This window comes from Tachysurus fulvidraco, chromosome 8 (genome assembly GCF_022655615.1).
Source record: "Tachysurus fulvidraco isolate hzauxx_2018 chromosome 8, HZAU_PFXX_2.0, whole genome shotgun sequence".
Classification (NCBI taxonomy): Eukaryota; Metazoa; Chordata; class Actinopteri; order Siluriformes; family Bagridae; genus Tachysurus; species Tachysurus fulvidraco.
Genome location: NC_062525.1, coordinates 9757840 through 9778297, shown reverse-complemented (window position 1 = coordinate 9778297; position 20458 = coordinate 9757840). Strand labels below are relative to the sequence as shown.

Below are 20458 nucleotides of genomic sequence, written 5' to 3'. Positions count from 1 at the left end.
ATGAATGTACATCCTGATTCTTTGAATACTTTAATGAATTGGTTTATTATGTTTTCCATAAATATTATGTTAAAAACTGCTATTTTCATCGCTAATTTAATTTGGCAGCGCCTGAAATGCACCCGAAAATCCACTGCCACAGTCGCCAGTGCCACACCCCTCTATATCGTGCTATGTTGTGGATTTTTTACAAATACATGAAATGACATTTATAGTTTACGGCCACACTCTTGCGTGTACTCCACAGTCACAGTAAACAAATTGAGTCCCATGAGACAGATGGTGGTGCAAAAAAAACACATAAATTCAAGGAAAGAGCTTCTGCTTTGTGTGTGTGTGTGTGTGTGTGTGTGTCTGTGTGTGTGTGTGTCTCTGCGTGTTGTCATTCCCTGGATACAGTGCAAAATCTGAGTTAAAGGCTCCATATTCTGTTTAACTGTGCTTAATTTTGCTGAGGATAATGATAGTCCCAGACGGAGAGACCCTTCTTTAGTTAAAGCAGTAAAGGAGAAAGAGTGTAAGGTAGCTTATACTGCAGTGAGCATCGCCTCTCTGTCATGTTGATCCTCTATAATACAAGTGTTGTGTAACACATGTTGCAAAACATTGCTCCTAAGCTATTGCCTTTGCTGTGGAAGCCTATTATTAATTTAAGGGTATATGTAAAGGGTAATGTTTGATATTAGATTGTGTTCTATGTCTCCGTAGCATGGGAACCAATACTCACATCAACAGTTCTTATAACAAAAAAAAGAAAAGAATGAAAAACATTCTTAGTAACCAACCCTTAGTAACCTCTGGCTCAGCAGGGTTCCTGATTGGCCAAAGTTAGTCAGGTGATCCAGACAGACTGCTCAGACTCTTACCATCTTTTTCCATCTCTCTTGCTCTCGCCCCCCTCTCTCTGTGTGTATATCACACTCTTTCTCGTTTTCTCTCTTCTACTGCTGCTCCACTTGCCTTCTCCCTCTCTCTCTTTCTCTCTCTCTCTCTCTCTCTTGCTCTCTCTCTCTCGTACTCTATAGAAGGCACTGATAGGCTCTCCTGATGCGCAGACAATTTATCTTCCTCATCTCCCTACCAGAGTAGGACTTCTCCTGGCATCACTATTGATCTCACAGAACGGACTGAATTTACGCGTGTTGCTTTAGGAGCAGAGACATCAGGAAGCGAGAAAAAGGGAAAAAAGAAAAAGCCAGGACACACTCTTACTTAAAAGAGAGAATAAACAAAGGCATCAGCTGTGTAAAGGAAGCAGGCAGAGTAGCCAGGCTGCTATGGATGCGAGATGGCATTGTTCCTCATCCCAGGTAGTTTCTCTTTCTCACGGTCGCTCAACCATCTAGCCATCTTCGCATGCAGAGGCTTTATTTTTTCATAATCATGCAGGGGGAAGAGGCAGGCACCTTTTGTCTGCACCGTGCTGGGAGAATGACGAGGAGGAGAAAGGACATGAGGAAAAGTTGTAGTGCTTTGAAAAGAAACAATAGTTGATGCCATTTCTTTAATCCAAATGCATCAGCACCGGTTTCTCTTCTCAAGCCGACAGTTGCTTTTTGGTACACTGTTTTCCGCTTACATTCTTCATCCAGTTTCCTCAACCGCATGACACCATCTCTAGTTCATCCACCACACTTCCCTTTCTGTACAGCTTTCCTGTTCCCATTCTTATATCATATCAAATAAGAGCCTGTTTGTACACCTTAAGATCATAATATCATCTAAATGTACTGTTGCCCACGGCAACAGAAGATAAGACGTCCCATAAGATTGCAGTGGAAAAACTGAGCTCAAAGTCCAAGATTCCGCCAGCTGTAGCTCACTTTTTTGCCAGGATTGGATTTGGGGACTGGGACTGAGGGTATGGAGTTTCTACAGCCATGTGGTTGATGTTTTTCTTCCACTCAAGCTCCATTCAAGCTTCTTGATCTCTGATCAGTCTAAAAATTTTCACTAGCTATAAATAAATAAATATTTTCTGGTCACGCACATTAAATTTCTAAATGGAGGCAATTTGTAAAGGGAATTGTTTCTCTCCTTCCATTCAGCCAGCATTTTAATTATTAATATCCGTGTTAGGGTGAAGGATATGATCAGGATATACATCATTTTTGTTTGTTTGTTTGTTTGTTTGTTTGTTTGTTTGTATTTTTGTTTTGTGAACTCCTATGATCATGCGCAGACATTCTCATTCTCAGGAACAATGTTGACTTTCACTAGTCTTTTACAATATTACTCTATTTCGAAATCCTAAAGGAGAAGAAGAAGTGCAAATCAAGCACAGAAGTCATCAGTTCCTCTTTCATTACTTTAGTTTTAATAATTGCCATCGCTAAACCTTGTATGCATTAAACAGTGAGAGTGCACCGATGTCCCTGGGCCTTTCTTTGCACTCTACACTCCCAATCTTTTTTCCTGTCTTATAAAACCTTTCTCTGTCGTGGTTTCTATAAGAGGAACCGGCTGTGTGAAGAGGGCAAGAAACACTGCAGTGCTTCTGAAGAAATCTTTATTCCATGAGTGTAAGCTTTCAGTTTTATTAAAACACACCGTTCTCTGAGGTGAGAGCTGAGAGCCGAAACCAAGCTCTATTTAGCACCAGGACTGCTGCATGAATATTCACATCTCATTAGCAAAGAGCTAAGCAAAGCCAAGGCACTTTGATGTTATTACACTCTCACAGACTTTCTCTTACTCAAGAAACAGAGAAAGAAATCAATGCTTGGCTTGGCTTTGCGGGTCCCAGCTGAGCCACCGAGTTTTTTTTTTTTTGTTTTTTTTTTAGTTTTTTTTCCTGCCATTTGTAACGGTCTATATCTCCATGGCAACAGAAACAGACGGTCATGCCTGTTGAAGGTAGCAGGAATAGATGTGAACGCTCGCACCGACTACCAAGAAGAGAGAGAGAGTCAGTCGAGGAGGAGATGGGAATGAGCTACAGAAGATGGCACTCCAACAGCAGGCTGTGAAATATAGATTGGGTTTTTAGAGTGGAGGATTATTATAGAGCTGAAACAAGAGCTATAAGCGGCAGACAAGGGCGTGATGTCTATTAGTAGCAAATGGATGGAGTTGGTTTGCAGTAATGCTCTTTTTGACTAGCCTGCTTGGCGGTGTTAAAATTAGAGCCTGAAGGTATTGGGATAGTGGTTAGGACTCAGGAGAAGGCAGAAAGGTTGTGAGTCTGTGTCAGCTCTTTTTTGCCTCAGTTCTTTTTTTTTTTGGTACCATGGCTCTCTGTGGGAGTTAGGGGGGGAATTGAAGAGGGTGAACAGGGGTGGTGCTTTCTAATTAGAGCACAGTTGGTTCTGAGTATAAACGTAGGTGAGCTGAGCTGAGCTTTTCCCTTTCTCTGTGTCTCTCTACTCTCTGGTGCGCATGCTTTCTCCACTTGTTTGGCAACATGTCAGGCCTTTCATTGTGCTTCATGGTTGCTCAGTAATTATATACAAGAGACACAGAGGAAACGTAGAAAGAGGATCATCCACTGAGATGCTCTGACAGGGTACCCATAAGTTAGAGCAAACTATCTTCTCTTCTTTACTTTAACCCATGTACCCATGTTGTGTCTCCTTTTCCCCCCCATGTCCCCATGTCCAACTCGGCACAGCTGTTGAGTAGGCAGAGGAGGATGGTAAAGCACAGCAGATGGAGGCTCAGTCTTAGTCATATTTGACTTTTATGGAGCCTCATGCTCACTGCTTGTGTAATACCACATCTGAGGAGTCTGATTTTAGTCCTGACACTTCAGTGAGACTTTTCACTTCTGAAAGGAAAGAAAGAGCAAGAAAAAAGAAAAAGAAAGGACCTAGAACATGCAGATGTGGTGTGGCCGAAGTTCACTGAGCACATTTACATTCTCCAAATAATGACTTTGGCAATAATTCCATGATGTTTATGAATTACTGTAAGTAACTTTTTAGCTTCATATTTCCTTTAAAATACGTCATTTCATAGGAAAGTAAAATTACAGCAACATTTCTTCACAAATAAAATGTTCTTCTGTTGACCTGGTAATTCTGTGCTGTTTACTGCTTCTGCTCTGGTGTGTCTTTGTGTGGTTTTATCGGTTTAGATGTGCTGAGCTTCCTGATTACTGAGGTCCATAGAGTCCAGATCAACAAGATTTTGTAATTAGTTTCTAAAAGCAATGGCTTGACAGGATCATTTTCAGGGGTAAAAATTACAAAGAAAATTGCTACAACTTACAAAGTTATTAGTTATTAAAAGAGTAAATTATACATGCCTATAACTTACAAGACGTCTACTGTATAATAAATAATTGAGTTTAGGTCTCCCTAAATGTATCCACAGATATTGCTTATTTCCAAATGCCTCTGCATTCATCTCATAATTATTGAAGATACATAGGTACTCAAATTACATAGTTAAATAATCATTTTAACTTGTCATACTACATGGTTTACATGACACAGTTTAATTGTAGGTCTAGTGCCTTTTAACAACAAAAGCAGCTGTATTGATATCCACATGTAGCTCTGGATCCCTAATGATCAAAAGCCAGAGGTGAACGAAGCAAGGAAAACTCTCTGAGATGACGTGATGAAGAAGAGAAACCTTAACAGTAACCTTAACAGTTAATTCATTAATAATGTTTCTCAGATTTCATTTGACTTAAAATAATTCTCCTCCTAACATTAGTAACCCAAGCCTAATATCAGCGTATGTGATAGTGTGCTGCCAGTAAAGCAAGGCAAGGTGCATTAAATTGACTGAGTGAAGCTATAGAGTCTCTCTCTCTCTCTCTCTCTCTCTCTCTCTCTCTCTCTCTCTCTCTCTCTCTCTCACTCTATCACTCTATCACTCTCTCTCTCTCGCACTCTCATTCTCTCCTGTCTGCTATCTGCCCAGTGCCCCATCACTAGGGATCTAAATTATTTACCCGTACTGACCTACTTGCAGAGCGTTTGAGAGTTGGGAGTTGAAGAGATATTGCTGTGAGCAAAAGCGGCTGCCGTGTGGTTATGGCAACTACACTGATATAACTGTGCAGGGGCACTCCCACTCCCACCATCTCACGCTCGTTCTTTCTCCCACTATTGTTTGTGTGGGGTGGAATCTGTGATGCCGATGAGACGTCCTGACTGGAGTGGGCACTGCCCTGATGCCTGTGGGTAGTGTGTGTGTGTGTATGTGTATGTGTGTGAAACTACATAGAGGCAGATCGATGTTATATCCATCTCTGCCTTTCAGTCGACTCACACACAGACAGGCATGCGCCAGCTGGCGTCAAATCCACACAGGGCTAATCAGAGAGGTGTGAATGCTGGCGCTGAATGAATGCCACCACTTCACATCGTCAGATTCTTGCTGGAGAACGGAGAAGAATGTAGCACCAACATTCTCCACACTGAGCAGATCAGCTTTACAGACACAGACGTTCATCTAAGTTGATTTTGTGCTGATCGGCTGCAGTGGAATTTCATCGACGGCAATGGCTTTCTTTCCTTTTGGGACTATTACCGGAATAGAGGCAAGCTTTTGCTATGTGTTGTTTGTTACTTATGTGCATTTGCGTGTATCGTGTATATGGCCTTGTTCCAATTCCTTTTGGTTTTCAAGGAGGGATGGGAATAATGTTATCTGTACGCAATTTGTACAAAATTAAACTACAGTGTATACTGATATTGTATACTGTTGTGTTTGTGAAACATGCACGTAAGTGTTTCTTTAAGCTAACACTGTTCTGTAGCTGTAGCTCAATTTAAACTTACTGTATGATAACATGGTCTCAGGCTTGCATGAATAGTTTGTAGGAAGGTTAGCGTTACTTTCTGTACAAAACTGAAGACGGTCCTGTATCAAGCCATATCACTTAAATTCATTTTAATGAAATCAGGATTGAAATCTACATAAAGGGTTTGGCATGGAAAAAAATGAGTGCATGTTAAAAAGCACTTACATGATGCTTACTATTGAACCGTTGGTTTATTGCACTTGAGGGTAATGTGTGTTCGGGAAAGAGTGCTAGGCCTGTGGATATATACAAGGACTGTAGAGCTTCATGTTTCTCTCTTTAGCGGTGATCTTTGTTTAGTTCACTTCAAACATCACCAGCGTTCTCTGTCTGTCTCCAACAGGCTCATGGCTCGGATGAGACAGCCAACATCCACAAGCTTAATGTTGGGAATAAACCTTTTTTCTCTCTCTCTCTCTCTCTCTCTCGCTCTCTCTCTCTCTCTGCCCCACTCTAGGACGATCTGTTAGTAGCATCAGCTGAATGTCCCACTGATGATGAAGACATCGACCCGTGTGACCCAACATCAGGTGGGTTAGGTTAGTCATCTTTCTTTTTTATTATTGCTGTCCATGTGTCTTTCTTTTGCTGCAGCTCATTTTCCATAATAGCCTTAAAGTCAACAATTTAAATAAATCTCTGGTTACCATAAACTGTGAGTCAGTTTACTGTAAACTACCTTTTGCCATGAAATCTAATAACTGGACATTTGACTAATAGGGTTTGATATGTGAAGATCAGCATTGGATCTATTATAATAATTTAATATATTAACATAATATAATAATAATTTCAATGGTTTATTTAACATATTTGACCTAGGCATGTCATGTGGAGACAAAACACACCTTTTGGGATCATTGGCTGATGATTAATGAATGTAGATCGCTCAGACATTAATGCAAGGACTAATTATTTATTACAAGGAAGAAAGGAACTACCAAGAGCAGTTTCTATTATGTAACACATAATACAAATATGCACATAATGACCAGCATGTAATCTTTTAAATGGAAGGCTTTTAGGAGTAATGGAGAGAGGGAAATAGATAGTTTCATGTATAAATATTTTAGGAATCTAAGAACCATTAACTATTCATATATAAATAGCCCATGTGGAAGCCATTAATTTATAAATCATAGTTTGTTTTCTTTGATAACACTCATATTTTTTTCATTTCAGATCCATCCATTCACTGCTTAACATTGTTTTAATTAAACGTCTTAATTTCCTTTTTAAATCGGCTGGATTGGTGTGTGGTTGTAGAACAGAGATTTGGAAAAGGCCACTGAGCACAGACTGTAAACCTTTTCCGAAATTCTCAAAAATCTGTCTACATGCTAATGCTGTCAACTGCATTTGACAAAGAATGAAAAGAATAAATGTTAACAAAAATAGGTTTTTTCAGCAGCTCCATGCAAGCTGCAAGTGACCCATGTATTTGTTCCATTTACTGTAGTGTTGTAAGCATGTCAGGGAAATAATGAAATTCCTCTCCTAAGGCAAGAAATTGTACATTTCAGAATAACGTGAATAATGTGAATGAGGCTATTATAGTCAGACAGAGATAAAGCTGAATAATAATGTTAGCAGGAATTAACTTTCTGTTGTTTCCCTGCATTGTGATGTGATCACTCTATTACCCAAATGCACCGGCCAAAAACTTGATTTGTTCTTCCGATACATTTATCATCACATTTTTCCACACCTGCAGGCTGCGGTTGACTCAGCGACAGTAAGGGAACTTGTTTGTTTCGGGTCTCATTTCAGTACAGTCCTGCCTGCAGCCATGCAGATGCCGAATTATTCCCCTTTCTCATTGTGACTTAAAGCAAATCATGACATAAATCACAAAAACGGATCACTATCTCTCTGCTCGGAAATAAACAGCGAGTAAATGAAGCTCTCTCAGTGGTCGCCAGAGATAAAAAATGTCTGGCACATCCAATTTAATCATTGTGTGTTAGTGCATCAGCCAATAACAAGGTGCACATTATGGCTTGCTAGAGTCAATGTGATGAGTAGATTGCATTAAAGCTGTAAAGTGAATGCAGGCGAAAGGCCAACGCCTTTGAGATGCACATATCACTGGTGTCATGGATTTTTTTTTGATGTACTATATATGCTACAAAGCAGTTAGTGAGTTATCAGTCAATCCAGTTGAGCAAATCCATTTCTTAAACGATTGATTTTCTTCATGTCTAGCCTTCTTTGTATCTACCCTTCATCAATTCCTTATAAAACTCTCTGGCTTATAATCAAAGGCTTACTACAGACTGTACTACTCTGCATGCTGTAAATGTTTGAGCTGATTACTCATTAATGCTTGGCTAATCAATGATGAAATCCTGCTGCTGGAAAGCAGATAGATTGATGACGATTTGATAATGAACAGTCTCACTTTTTCTGTCTTTGCCATATACATCTACATATATATACAGCACACCCTCCCCTGCCGGAAGCGAAGGGTTACCCGAGCCCAGAGGTGATTCGCGAGTCCAGCAGTACTACGGGCATGGTGGTGGGCATCGTAGCAGCTGCCGCCCTCTGCATCCTCATCCTCCTCTACGCCATGTACAAATACCGCAACCGGGACGAGGGATCGTACCACGTGGACGAGAGCCGCAACTACATCAGTAACTCAGCCACGCAGCCCAATGGAGCTGCTGTCAAAGAAAAACCCATCGGCGTGGCTAAGATCTCTAGCAAGAACAAAAAGAACAAAGACAAAGAGTACTACGTCTGATCCCACAGACTCCCCCCTCCCAGTTCCTGTGTTCAGAAGCAACACAGGCCAAAGGGAGGCGACGCCAACCCTGTGTATAGTAATTAAGAGGAAAAAAAGCACAGTCTTAGTTTTAACTGAGACACAGATATTCTGTTACTAACAATAAGAACATATAATTTATACTCAAGCACACAAGAACTATACCAAGCTATGCGTGTGTACAAAAGGAATCAAGTGAGAATGACAGGACCCTTGAAAATAAAAATCAATCCTCTGGACAAGTACAAGCCAGTACAGCCCTGTATGTTAGGGTGAATCTCCTAAAGACATGGCCGCTGGTCAGAACTGAGGTCTTACTGTGTTTCATATTATGTTGCCTGTGTATGTGTTACTGGGACATGCCCTATACATGCAGAAAATCCATAAACGTCTGGAAAATTAAAGACATTCACTACACGTAAGGAACAAGTGACTTATTACACTGAGAAGCTACCTACTGTACGATCGTTCAATCAGCCAAAGTATTCGCCCCCTCTTTTCTAAATGGCAGTGTTGGCCATCTGGAGACAGAACCAAACTGAAGAGAAAGATAAAGGATAAAGGATCCAAACATAAGACGACATTGAGAATGAATGCCTTTGATCAAAGAGGACTGTGGAGGCTTTATTATGAAGCAAATCGCAAAATCGATCATTGTTTCTATTTGTATGTTTGTCATGATAATGACAGCAGCAACGAGGTGGTGATGCTGATGAATAAGGTATAGAAAGGTGGGCTCGTTTGGCGATAGTTTGAGAAATACTCCATGCACGTGAAGTATCTTATTACATATGTTTATATACGGTGCAAAGACTATCTATGTGTGCTCTCTGGACTGTGGCTGAAGTGGTGTTTTATAGCCTGTTATATAGATGATGCCAACTACAGTATACCTGCTCTTCAAACATTTTTTAGTAAAAGCAACTGGGAAAATTATTAAAAACAGAAAAAAACTAAATGTCAGTGTGTTGCTATAGAGATAGAACCGTTTCTGCCATTAGCTATGAACATTTGGGCTCCTGTATTTTTTTTTTCTCTTTTATGCACACCTTCAATGCCAGTATTTTATTTCTGCCATTATTCTTTAATTTCACAACTATTCCTTATGTTCAACATACAAAAGACACAAACACTGGTTTGGATTTGTGCAAAAGCAAATCGTCACAATGTAAAATGATTGGAACTGTTAAAGCAATATCATTTTGCTCTTCTGACATGGATTTATTATGAGACGACATCATATTGTAAAAAAAATAAATAAGTAAATAAATAAATAAATAAATAAACGGATCCCAATATATTAGGTATTAAAATATGTCAGCCAGAATACACAAATCTCAACAAAATCTAAAAATGTATTGTTTGTGAACACACCTCTTTGCTATATTGTACTACACTGAATGCACAAGAGGCACAAAGTACATAATAGTTTCAGAATAAATGTTTGATTTCTTTTGTTTGTTTTTTTATTTGTTTTTATTTGTGTACAATTTTTCTATGATACCTTCTTTTGTTTTTATTGTGACAATTCTTTAACGACCTCAAAGTGAAAATTTATTATGAAAAAAAAAATAGTTTTGAAAAATCGAACAAATAAATAAAATATTAATTAAGACTAAAAGCTATTTGCCTCTTATTGTTCATGTTACCAAATCACATCAAAGATTTTGGCTAGGAAGTTTGATGTAAATGCTGTTTGATTTGATTTTGTGGTACATGTGTTTATTTAGATTTTTATTTCTATTTTTCTATTTATCCCTGTGTGTTTTTTTGGATTGAATTTTTGTGTAGGTGACAATTAGAGTAGGACAAAAAAAATAAAAACATCCACATGTGATCAGGCAGAAAGACTGCTGCTATAAACTGTTAGAATGAAAAGATGAGTGCTGTTTCACAAAGTGTCAGAAAATCACTGAGGAGTGAGAAGAAGAGGAACTGGCAGTGAAAAGCAGAGACACATTTTTTCTCCTATCCACCTCAAGTTGTCATTCAAATATACAACTATATTGCAATGCTCTCTGTGATGTAACTAGTGCACTGGCTGTTCCCTCCCCTATGCTTTGGTGCATGATTGCAAAAACTCTCTAGCTAGTGCACTACGTAGTAAACATTTGGTTTGGTACTACAGTATATGTTTTCTAAGGCTGGCAGCATAGCCATAATATACTTTGCATTTTGTAAGGAATAAAGCATGAACTTCTGTAAGCTTGCTTTCTTCCCATAGTGCATCCTGGTGCCATTTTCCCCCCAGTTAAACTACACACACAGTTGTCTACATGATATAAAAGAAAACATGAGTCATAAAAGCCAAGACTCTTTCTTCCATCGCTTCATGGTGCATTTCTTTATTCACATGCCCATTGTAGGTGATTTTGGTAGTAGACAGGGGTTAGCATGGGCACTTGGACCGATCTGCAGCTATGTAGCCTCATACACAACAAGCTGCTGTGACGGACACATTTCTGTCATAGCCAGCATAAACTTTTTCAGCAATTTGAACTTCAGCAGCTTTTCTGTGAGATTAGAGCAGAAAAGGAAGCTTTTATTTTGCACACTCATCACTGAGTATTGAGAGCTCATGATCCTGTTGCTGGTTTATTGGTTGTTCTTCCTTGGACTGTTTTTGGTGGATACTAATCCCTGCATACTGAGAACATTTCACAAGACCTGACTGTTCACTTGCTGCCTTAAATATACCTGCCATCCTAACTAGACCATCAGTGTTATTCATTTCACCTCTCAGTGATTTTATTCAGTGTTATTGATGATTGGCGTATACCATACATGCCTACATATACATACTGAATATAAATGAGTATGTTATTTAAAGCATAAAATTCTTTAGACCCTCGTTTAGGCACTGTTCTGGTCATCTCGCAGGACCTCATACTGGGTCTTCATTCTGCAGGAGGTCATTGATCCAGTATGATAATGAACATCACTTATAGACCATGCATGGTTGAACAAGAACGGCACTGCACCTTAAGAGAGCTGGATGCTGTGGGCACACAGTCACAACGCTGGACCTGCAGGTCGAAGGCGCTTTTTCATTTTCTGCACAGGAGGAAGCGAGGGAACAACTTGCATGAAATAACCACCACAACAGGGAAGCATCCTTGCCAATTTATGATTCATGAATTATTCCCAGCAGCCACAGACCGTTTTTCAGGCATCATTTTGACTTTGTTGAGGACGGGAGAGCCGAGCTGAGGTGGGGAGGGGAGGGTAATGAGGGTGTGAAGATGGTCCTGTGGAAAATTTAGTTTCGGATGAAGGTTCAAACTCAGGTCAGGAAGGGTCACTGTTACATAGAGATTTGTGTAGATATTTTCCACTTGTATAACTTCTCCATCCATGAAGCCCTTTTAAATTAGCCAATGAGTTGAATCAGGTTTGTTAAATGAGGTAGAACAGTAAACTCAGCAGTGCTGTGACCTTCCAGGACATGATTCTGACTAACCTGACTGATTGCTTTAACCCAATGAGTGAGTCCAGACTTCACTCTACTAACGACATACATTCCTTTCACTGTATTTAACAATATAAAATAAAGAATAAACCTTGCTTGCTTAGTTCAAGATTGTTCAAATGCTTGTACGAAAGTGTAATATTTGATTGGCAAGCAAATTTTCACAGAGAAATTAAAGTACCAATCAGAAGTACCAATATATACTGTAAAAGGGACAAAAAGCTAGACATGCATCAATCCATACTCAAAATATTCTACAATTTCATCACCTAGTACTATGTAATAATATGTGATGTAACCAGTATGTTTTTCGTGACAATGAGCAACAATTAGACATTAACATTATGGGCTTCCAACACTGAAAGCAAAAGGAAAACAAAAATATTCTTTCGGCTATACAGCAGACAAGCGAAACCCACTCGTTTTGACACCCTATTAGATTCAGTGTAGCTATTTAACATGTTATTTGAAATCAGAGTACTATAAAGAACAAGTTTAGTACTTTAAGTGCACGAGCACAAATATGTATGCTTCTCACGGCCACATGAAGAGAGCTACTCATACTTGTTCTTAAAAACATACAGTAGATTATATGGGGGGCACGGTGGCTTAGTGGTTAGCACGTTTGCCTCACACCTCCAGGGTCGAGGTTCGATTCCCACCTCCACCTTGTGTGTGTGGAGTTTGCATTTGAGTTCTCCCCGTGCCTCGGGGGTTTCTAGTGAATGAGAGTGTGTGTGTGCCCTGTGATGCGTTGGCACTCCGTCCAGGGTGTATCCTGCCTTGATGCCCGATGACGCCTGAGATAGGCACAGGCTCCCTGTGACCCCGTTTCCTCCAAGACCCTGGTGCTGCATAAAGACATAGAGTTACATAACAGAGAATTAAGAGCTAAAAAGTAATATATTCACATAAACGGCATGTGTGCCGTGCAAGACAAAAGACAGACAAACATCTTCCCTTATATGTCTCTATCAGGTTATGCACAAGCACTCAAGACATCAAATTGTTAATCCCTGGTATAAAGGAAACATTAAAATTTCTATGTTGAACAAAATGTTTCATTTATCATTGATGATCCAACATAGAACCCATTGAAAGAAAGACTCAATACAATCATGAAAACCCCACTTGAGAAACCCCCTTGTGAACTGCTTTATTATAAATGTGCATATTAAAGTGTTCTTTATTTTTCCCTAGAACTTCCCCACAAGGTCTAACCTGCACAAGACTGTTAACGATCATCTGTCTTTTTTTGTACAATCCACCAGTTACATTTCCATGATGTAATGTGGCTGTACATTAGACTGAATTGTCTGTAATAGCTTTTATCCATTGTACCATAGTGTCTTTTTCAGCCTTGTGCAGGCGCTGACGACAAATGATTACAACCAGAAATCTATTAACATCAGCAGCTCTACTGTGTTCCACGGGACAACTAAATCATCTCATTGTGTAACTGAGTCTTAGTCATTAACTGGATTCTGTAACATGGCTGAGCAAATAATTTTACATCAGATTAGACGTGTTTGGACTGGAAGAAGATTAGCCTTGTGTAAAAGCAATAACGTGAGAAGTATTGTTTTAAGACAAAATGGAATTCAAAAGCACGTCAACACGCTTCATAAACTCAGGATTAAAGGCAAACTGGAAAAAACTAATCTCAAGATTTTTTTATTCCCAGAGGCATAGACAAAGATCTGCATTGCAGAATGCACACATTCAAAAGAGCAAATCATTGCCTTATATAATACACTTTTTCTATTCCTCCACACTTTGGGGCACTGAAACAGAAATCATGCGTTTTATTGTTTCAATAAACAATTACAATGTAGTTATGACAAAATGATCAAATGAGAAAAGCTACAAATTTTAATGTAGTGCTTTAAAATGATGACTTACTGCATGATTCCATATAATGTCAAACATGAATTATATATTTTATGTGACTGCAAAACTACTTCACAGTATCATGCAATTTGATCTTACATTTTAAATTATGTAAAATCTCAAACACTCGTGAGAAACAGTCTGAAGGTCGTGCAGCAAACTTGTGACAAAAATGCCAATTACATCACGATGCTGTGAAACAGAAAACTTGGGATCTGAGTAGATGCAGCTTCAGATCTTTGCCACAGTCCAAATCCACCCACACTGCTGGCATCATCTTAGTTAACATACATGCATCAACGCTCTGCTCCTGCTCTGCTACCAGTGCCATATAACGGCAGTACTTTACAGTTTTAATAAGAAGCATTATTTGATTCTGTTTTGCACATGTTAATTTTCATGTTATTATAAATATCAGATCCAAATATCAGATCATTACTAATATTTTTACTAACACCTTCTGATAGGACCACCCTAGTGGAATTGTCAAATAGTTCCATACATCCATTTCCTCTCTCACTCTCACTCTCACTTATCCGAACTACCTCGGGTCACGGGGAGCCTGTGCCTATCTCAGGCGTCATCGGGCATCAAGGCAGGATACACCCTGGACAGAGTGCCAACCCATCGCAGGGCACACACACTCTCATTCACTCTTGCAATCACACACTACAGACAATTTTCCAGAGATGCCAATCAACCTACCATGCATGTCTTTGGACCGGGGGAGGAAACCAGAGTACCCGGAGGAAACCCCCGAGGCACGGGGAGAACATGCAAACTCCGTGGTGAGAGGCAAACGTGCTAACCACTCGTACCGAGATGTGAGGCAAACGTGCTAACCACGAAGCCACAGTGCCCCCCCCCCATCCATTTTCTATTCCATTTATCTTTTATATGGTCACAAGGAGCCTAGTAAAATGCATCTCTTTAGACTAGGGGAGGAAACCAAAGTACCTGGAGGAAACCATCCAAGCACAGGAAGAACTTCAAGCTCCACACCTGGAGGAAGGAGGTGGGAATCAAACCACAACCCCAATAGGTATAAAGCAATTATTCTAACCACTATAGCCTTGGGGAGTTTTTCCCAATCACATACTATAACTATATTTATATATAATCAATCAAATATTTTATTTATTTTCCATGAAACATGACTTTTTTGATTAGTAAAATCTATTTTTAAATCTTTTTTAAAATTGAATCAATTATCTGCCTATTTTGGATGTGGTAGCTCAGTGTTTGAGATGTTGGACTACAGGTTGGTGGGTTGTAAGTTTAAATGTTGCTCTGGATATGGGAGTCTGCTAAATGCGGTAAATGTATTTGATATTTTGCAAGCTGAAATGAGATATTAGTGAACCATTCCAGTCCATTTGATTGATTCTTACAGCAGCAGAAAACTTTCCCATTATTTTTACTTTATAAAATGTTCTGTATCTTCGGCCTTGATTAGAATATTGTATGTTGCTTGTATATGCCAGAGAGAAGGATGAAGTTGGGAATATGCTTGTCTTATGTATCTACGTAGCTTTGGTTTAAAAAAAAAATGCAATTTGGTAGCAGAAGATTAAACTATGAAAACCTCCAGTCTGTATTCAAGCTGTCTATTTGATTAACCAAAATATAAGCAAGAAAATGAAGTAGAGGGTAAACACTAAAATGATGTGGTGGGAGTTACTAATGTTAATTATGTAAACTATACATAATTATATAACAATGATATTAATTGTAGCGTGTCCGTCCAGGGTGTATCCTGCCTTGTTGCCCGATGACGCCTGAAATAGGCACAGGCTCCACGTGACCCGAGAAGTTTGGATAAGCGGTAGAAAATGAATGAATGAATGATATTAATTGTATATAATCAAGCTAATGAAGATGGATACAGTTTGTTGATCATCTGACCTGCTTCTGTTATCATTAAGGATATCCTGTGCTCATCATTTGATAGAAGAAGATAAGTTCCCTTTCGAGTCTGGCTCTTCTCAAGGTTTCTTCCAAATGTAAAGCTGCTTTGTTGAAACGTCTGTTTAAAGGTGTGCTACAAACATAATTGAATTGGACTGAAATGGAAGTAAGGTTTCCTGAGATCACACTGTAGCTTGCAGGTTACTGAAGTCATTCAGTAAAGTTTATTGCCAATATAAATATGAACGTGCATGCTATACTGAATCCAAGTTTCATAAAAGCTATCAAATCATACCTGGATTAAACTTTAGACCTGCTCCTTCCCTTCCTTTCACTTTTGATTAATCCTTGTTAAACTGATAATTTGAGTCCTGTTCTATTGATTGTTTTGATTTGGATTCTCTGTATAAGGCTTGTGCTGGCTTCGGTGTGGTGCAATCCCTAATATTCTGTAAATAGGATTTCATAACTTAAAATGTCACAAATAATGTAATTGAGATACTACAGTGGAGGACTTTTGGGAATATAGCAGATGGTCTAAAATAAATATCATGCATCAGTAAACATTTTAAAGAACAACAAACCTCGGTCATCTAGAGGCTGTATTTCATTCACAAGAAAGCCACCTCATTTTAATGTCTCCAGCTGTTCACCTAGCAGTTGTACTGACGATTTCTCTTTGTTCTCATCAGATTATTTGACAGCATCTGACAGAATCCTGCTGTTACTGAGTACTAAACAGTTCTATGATATGAATATAAAGTAGGCCAGACTGTGATTTTTTTTTTTTTTATGCTCTGCTAGGAATGAAGTCATCATCTGTTTGAAGGGGAGATCTAATCTAAATATCTATATCATAACTGCCAAGTACAGCTGGTTTAATAGCAGAGCTTTGTTGGCTTAATCTTTCTGTCTCCAAGCTGTGTGAGACACAAAGTATGTGGAATAACTATTGTTTTGGAAATACATAGTTGTTCTTAACATGCTCTTGATGAACTTACATCTGTTTATTAAAATCTGCATGCATCTGCCTTTTGAGTTTCACCATCAACAAGTGTGTATGTTCCAAATGTATGTATGTAAATAACATCTCTACTTCTAGAGCATTTCAATATATCTACAAAGAAAACTATAGATATATTTTAAATGTGCAGTATGATTTAAATGAAACCCAACCCATGGTAACATCAATTTTTCTTTTCTTTTATTTATTTATTTTTTAATTTGATGTAGTTCTATTTAATTTGTTTTGTATTTTTAACAATATACTTTAGTATACAGCACCTTTACAGAAAGCTGGGTTTTAACTAAAATCCATAATAACCAAGTAAAATTTCACAGATTCTGGAAAACTCACTGAGCCAACATCAAGAAGGAGGCTTTAAAGAAGCAACCTATCTTCTCTGCACAGTTCATCAGAACCCGTGATCTTTGCTGTGACTGTTTATAGTATTTATGGTCATATAGTGAACTATTCAAATGTGTTGAACATATAGAGTAAAATATGTAGAAATATAGGAATAATAGAAAGACTCTGAGATATGTGTGTGTGCTAAATACTGTAGGAATCTTGATAGCAGAAGACAGGATTTAGCTGGACTGAAATAACTTCGAATCGCAGCAGCAGACACCGTTGCTAAGGCAACTCAGATGTCTAATGAAGTTTTGCATTGTATCCTGAACATGGTAACAACTCACAAATCACTTCAGTAATCCCCAGTCATGAAGCATCCATTTTCAATGCCTCAGTGACCGTGATGGTGAACTTTACCTGCTATTCCTTATTACCTACTTTTAATTGCACAATTTTACATTCATCCTCCAAACAACAAAAGATGGATGTAAAATACTCTAGTATAGCTTTCACAGGTTGTTGGGTTGTCATGGATGTTGAATCAAAATATGCTAAGATACTAAGAAATACAGACGATTGTTTTATTACATTCCCTGCAGTTGCCTTTTCTTTTCAGTTACCATCATCTTTAATTAAAAAGAGAGAACTAAGAAAAGTGAAAAATGAGAACTGTTTTCAGAAAACAGATCCTTGTTGTCGAAGAAGTCTCCTCTTCACCATCTCCTCTCCGTCTCAAGTCTCCTTTTACACTTTTCTGGTGCATTATTCAGGTACAGTGTTCCTTTTTTAACTCAATACAGACAGGTGTTGAATGTATATTTATATTGGCCAAGATGTTTTCCTACTAGTCTTGTCTGGAGGCTAAAATTTCAGTGCAGTCTTTTTTTAGACAGTTCCAGATTTTCTGTATTCACTCTTGTAACTATATATGGATCAGTTTTACTGTGTTTAGTGAATAGTAGTTAGTGGTTTCTGAATAATATTAATGAGGATATTTTAAAGCCAGGTTTATACTGTAGTACTTTCAACCTGTTTTTGCTGCAAAAAATGTTGCATAATAAAATAACTCTTTAGGCATGAGTGTGGACTTAGAATGTAAAAGTTCATTATTATTGTAGTGTAAAAACAGCCAAAGGCAAAGTTCTGACAGTGACATGAATTTTGTTTATAATCTAATATATAACACTGACCTAATTCCCCCAGTAGAAGTACTGCTTTGGACAAGAGTAAACTTGGGGGGGAAGATTAGACAACATCAAAATACCTGACAGCCAGTCACCAAAATTTATTAAGGAATTATGCAAAATACTAAATATTTACAATATTAAAAAATCTAGGCACATGTAGTAAGTTCCATAAATCAAAATGTCTACAAAGTATATTAGAGTTCAAGTGCAGAGTTCCAGATTTAATTTGAGGGGATTTACATCTGAATTAGGTGAATACTGTAGAAATTGCAGCGCCTTTTATATTTTTAAACAACTTTGAACCTTGGTTGAAACTTTGAACAAAACATGGTTTGTCGCAAATGTACTTTAGGTTTGGAGGCTTACTTAGGTTAGGTGACTTTCAAGAAAGGTGTCTCTACACAGTGCTTGGAAGCATTGTCACTTATTAGCTCAAGTAAAGTTTTGCTCCCTGTTTGTGTAGCAAAGTTTTATTGTTTTAGTTTAGAGAACATTCTCAAAACTTCAACTTTAATTTTTAGGAATATTCATCAGCGCTGTATTAACGGCAAAGACTGTTTGATACTGGTGCAGGTAAGACTTTTTCATTCGGTTAAAGTCATTCGGTTAAAGTCAGAAGTCGTGTAATTTGACTTTAACTGTATTAAAAACAATACCATATTATCTCTAGTATGCTTATGAGAAAATGTTGAGTAAATGTTTCTTGGTCTCGAAATAATTGAGATCCTGCCACAGGGCATGTGTTAACCGTGCTCTCTGCTATTTTGTTAGAGAATAAACAACTTCCAGAACTTGTGATGCCTGGTGCTCTTCAGTGCACTTACAGCCACCAACAGACATTTGCATCTGTCTGGAAAGCTTCCAGCTGCTTCCATTTCAGTTTCGCTGTCCTCCATTTCCCTGATTCTATATTTTTCCCCTGAACATAAATAGTTCCATAATTAGTATCATATACAATTCCTTAATTACCCCTAAAGTCTGTTGACGTAAGAGGCATATGCATTTGCTATGTCTCTCAATGAATAGTATTTATGTGGAAAAGCTTTTAAGAAATTATCCCTTCCATTTTTCTCTGTAGCTATGACTACAAATCATGCAGTAGATTGCTTTGCAGATGTAACCAGAGAATAAAAGGCTCTTAAAATTTAGCTAAATGTGTTAACACTGTCTGCTGCCACCGTCAGGTGAAAGAAAAACATGCAACCTATTGTCCATCAAGCCATCGATCAAACATTGTATAGGAGAAGCCACAGGCTTCTTAACATTCATACTCCGGCCTCATTTGGTGCCAGGACTGGATACACCTTTCATGGGATGATACAAAACTCAAGGGATCGCTACAAATATTGTATTGGCAGTTGTGAACCATAAATAAAATGTATTAATGGAAAATAAAAATTTGTAAGAATAGCTGTTTGTTACCTGCTTTTCTGCATCAATATTGATCTTTTTTACTGATGATGTAAGTAGTTTCTTTCATTTTCTTTTATCACAGGTCTACCATTAGAGGATCTTTACCTTATAACCTGATATGAAGAACACATATTATATCACATCCTGTTAGATTCAGCAAGAATTTTACTAGGATCATCTTATGCAGTGTAAAGGTAATAATCTATAAATGGCTGCTGTAATAACAACATTTAAACCAGTGTGAGAGAAGAAAACTAAATAAGAAACCAGCAGTTTAAGGAGTTCAAAACTCCTCTTCAGAATCTTTATATCATTGGCATAGTTACAAATAATCTGGATGTGGGAGAAATATGGCTAGAATTATATTGCTTCTTTTTTTCATTACTGGTTCCTAAATCGTCTGTAGATGAATATTCTGTGGTTCATTTGTGTAAAATGTTCAACAATTTCCAGGTTTGAAAACATAAAAAAAAAAACTGATGTAGCTGGGGGTTAAATGTTGATAAATGTCATGGAGTTTAAATGCTGGTAACATCTTTATATGGACAAATGGATTATGTTCATATTCCAAATGTTTACCTGTTTAAAGACATTTGTTTCCATAGTTAAGTTTCACATACATAGAAATAATGAGAAGACATGACAAGACACACAACATTTCAGCTTGTGTCTCGAGCGATTAGAAAGAAGTGCAAAAAGTGAAACTTGGGTC

At 38.1% G+C, this 20458-nt stretch overlaps 1 protein-coding gene across 16 annotated transcripts in view; it reads left to right on the top strand.

Moving 5' to 3' along the window:
* Positions 1–10123, top strand: part of nrxn1a (neurexin 1a) — a 157272-nt gene extending 147149 nt beyond the window's left edge. For 12 of the 16 annotated variants that reach the window (XM_027177427.2, XM_047817462.1, XM_047817461.1 and 9 more), the window contains 2 exons: positions 6216–6297; positions 8200–10123. In XM_027177427.2, coding sequence (XP_027033228.2) covers positions 6216–6297; positions 8200–8504 — 387 coding nt within the window. In that variant the 3' untranslated portion in view covers positions 8505–10123. The remainder of the gene's footprint in view (positions 1–6215; positions 6298–8199) is intronic. The other 4 variants (XM_047817458.1, XM_047817455.1, XM_047817451.1 and 1 more) reach the window with 3 other exon arrangements.
* Positions 10124–20458: the final 10335 nt, after the last annotated feature.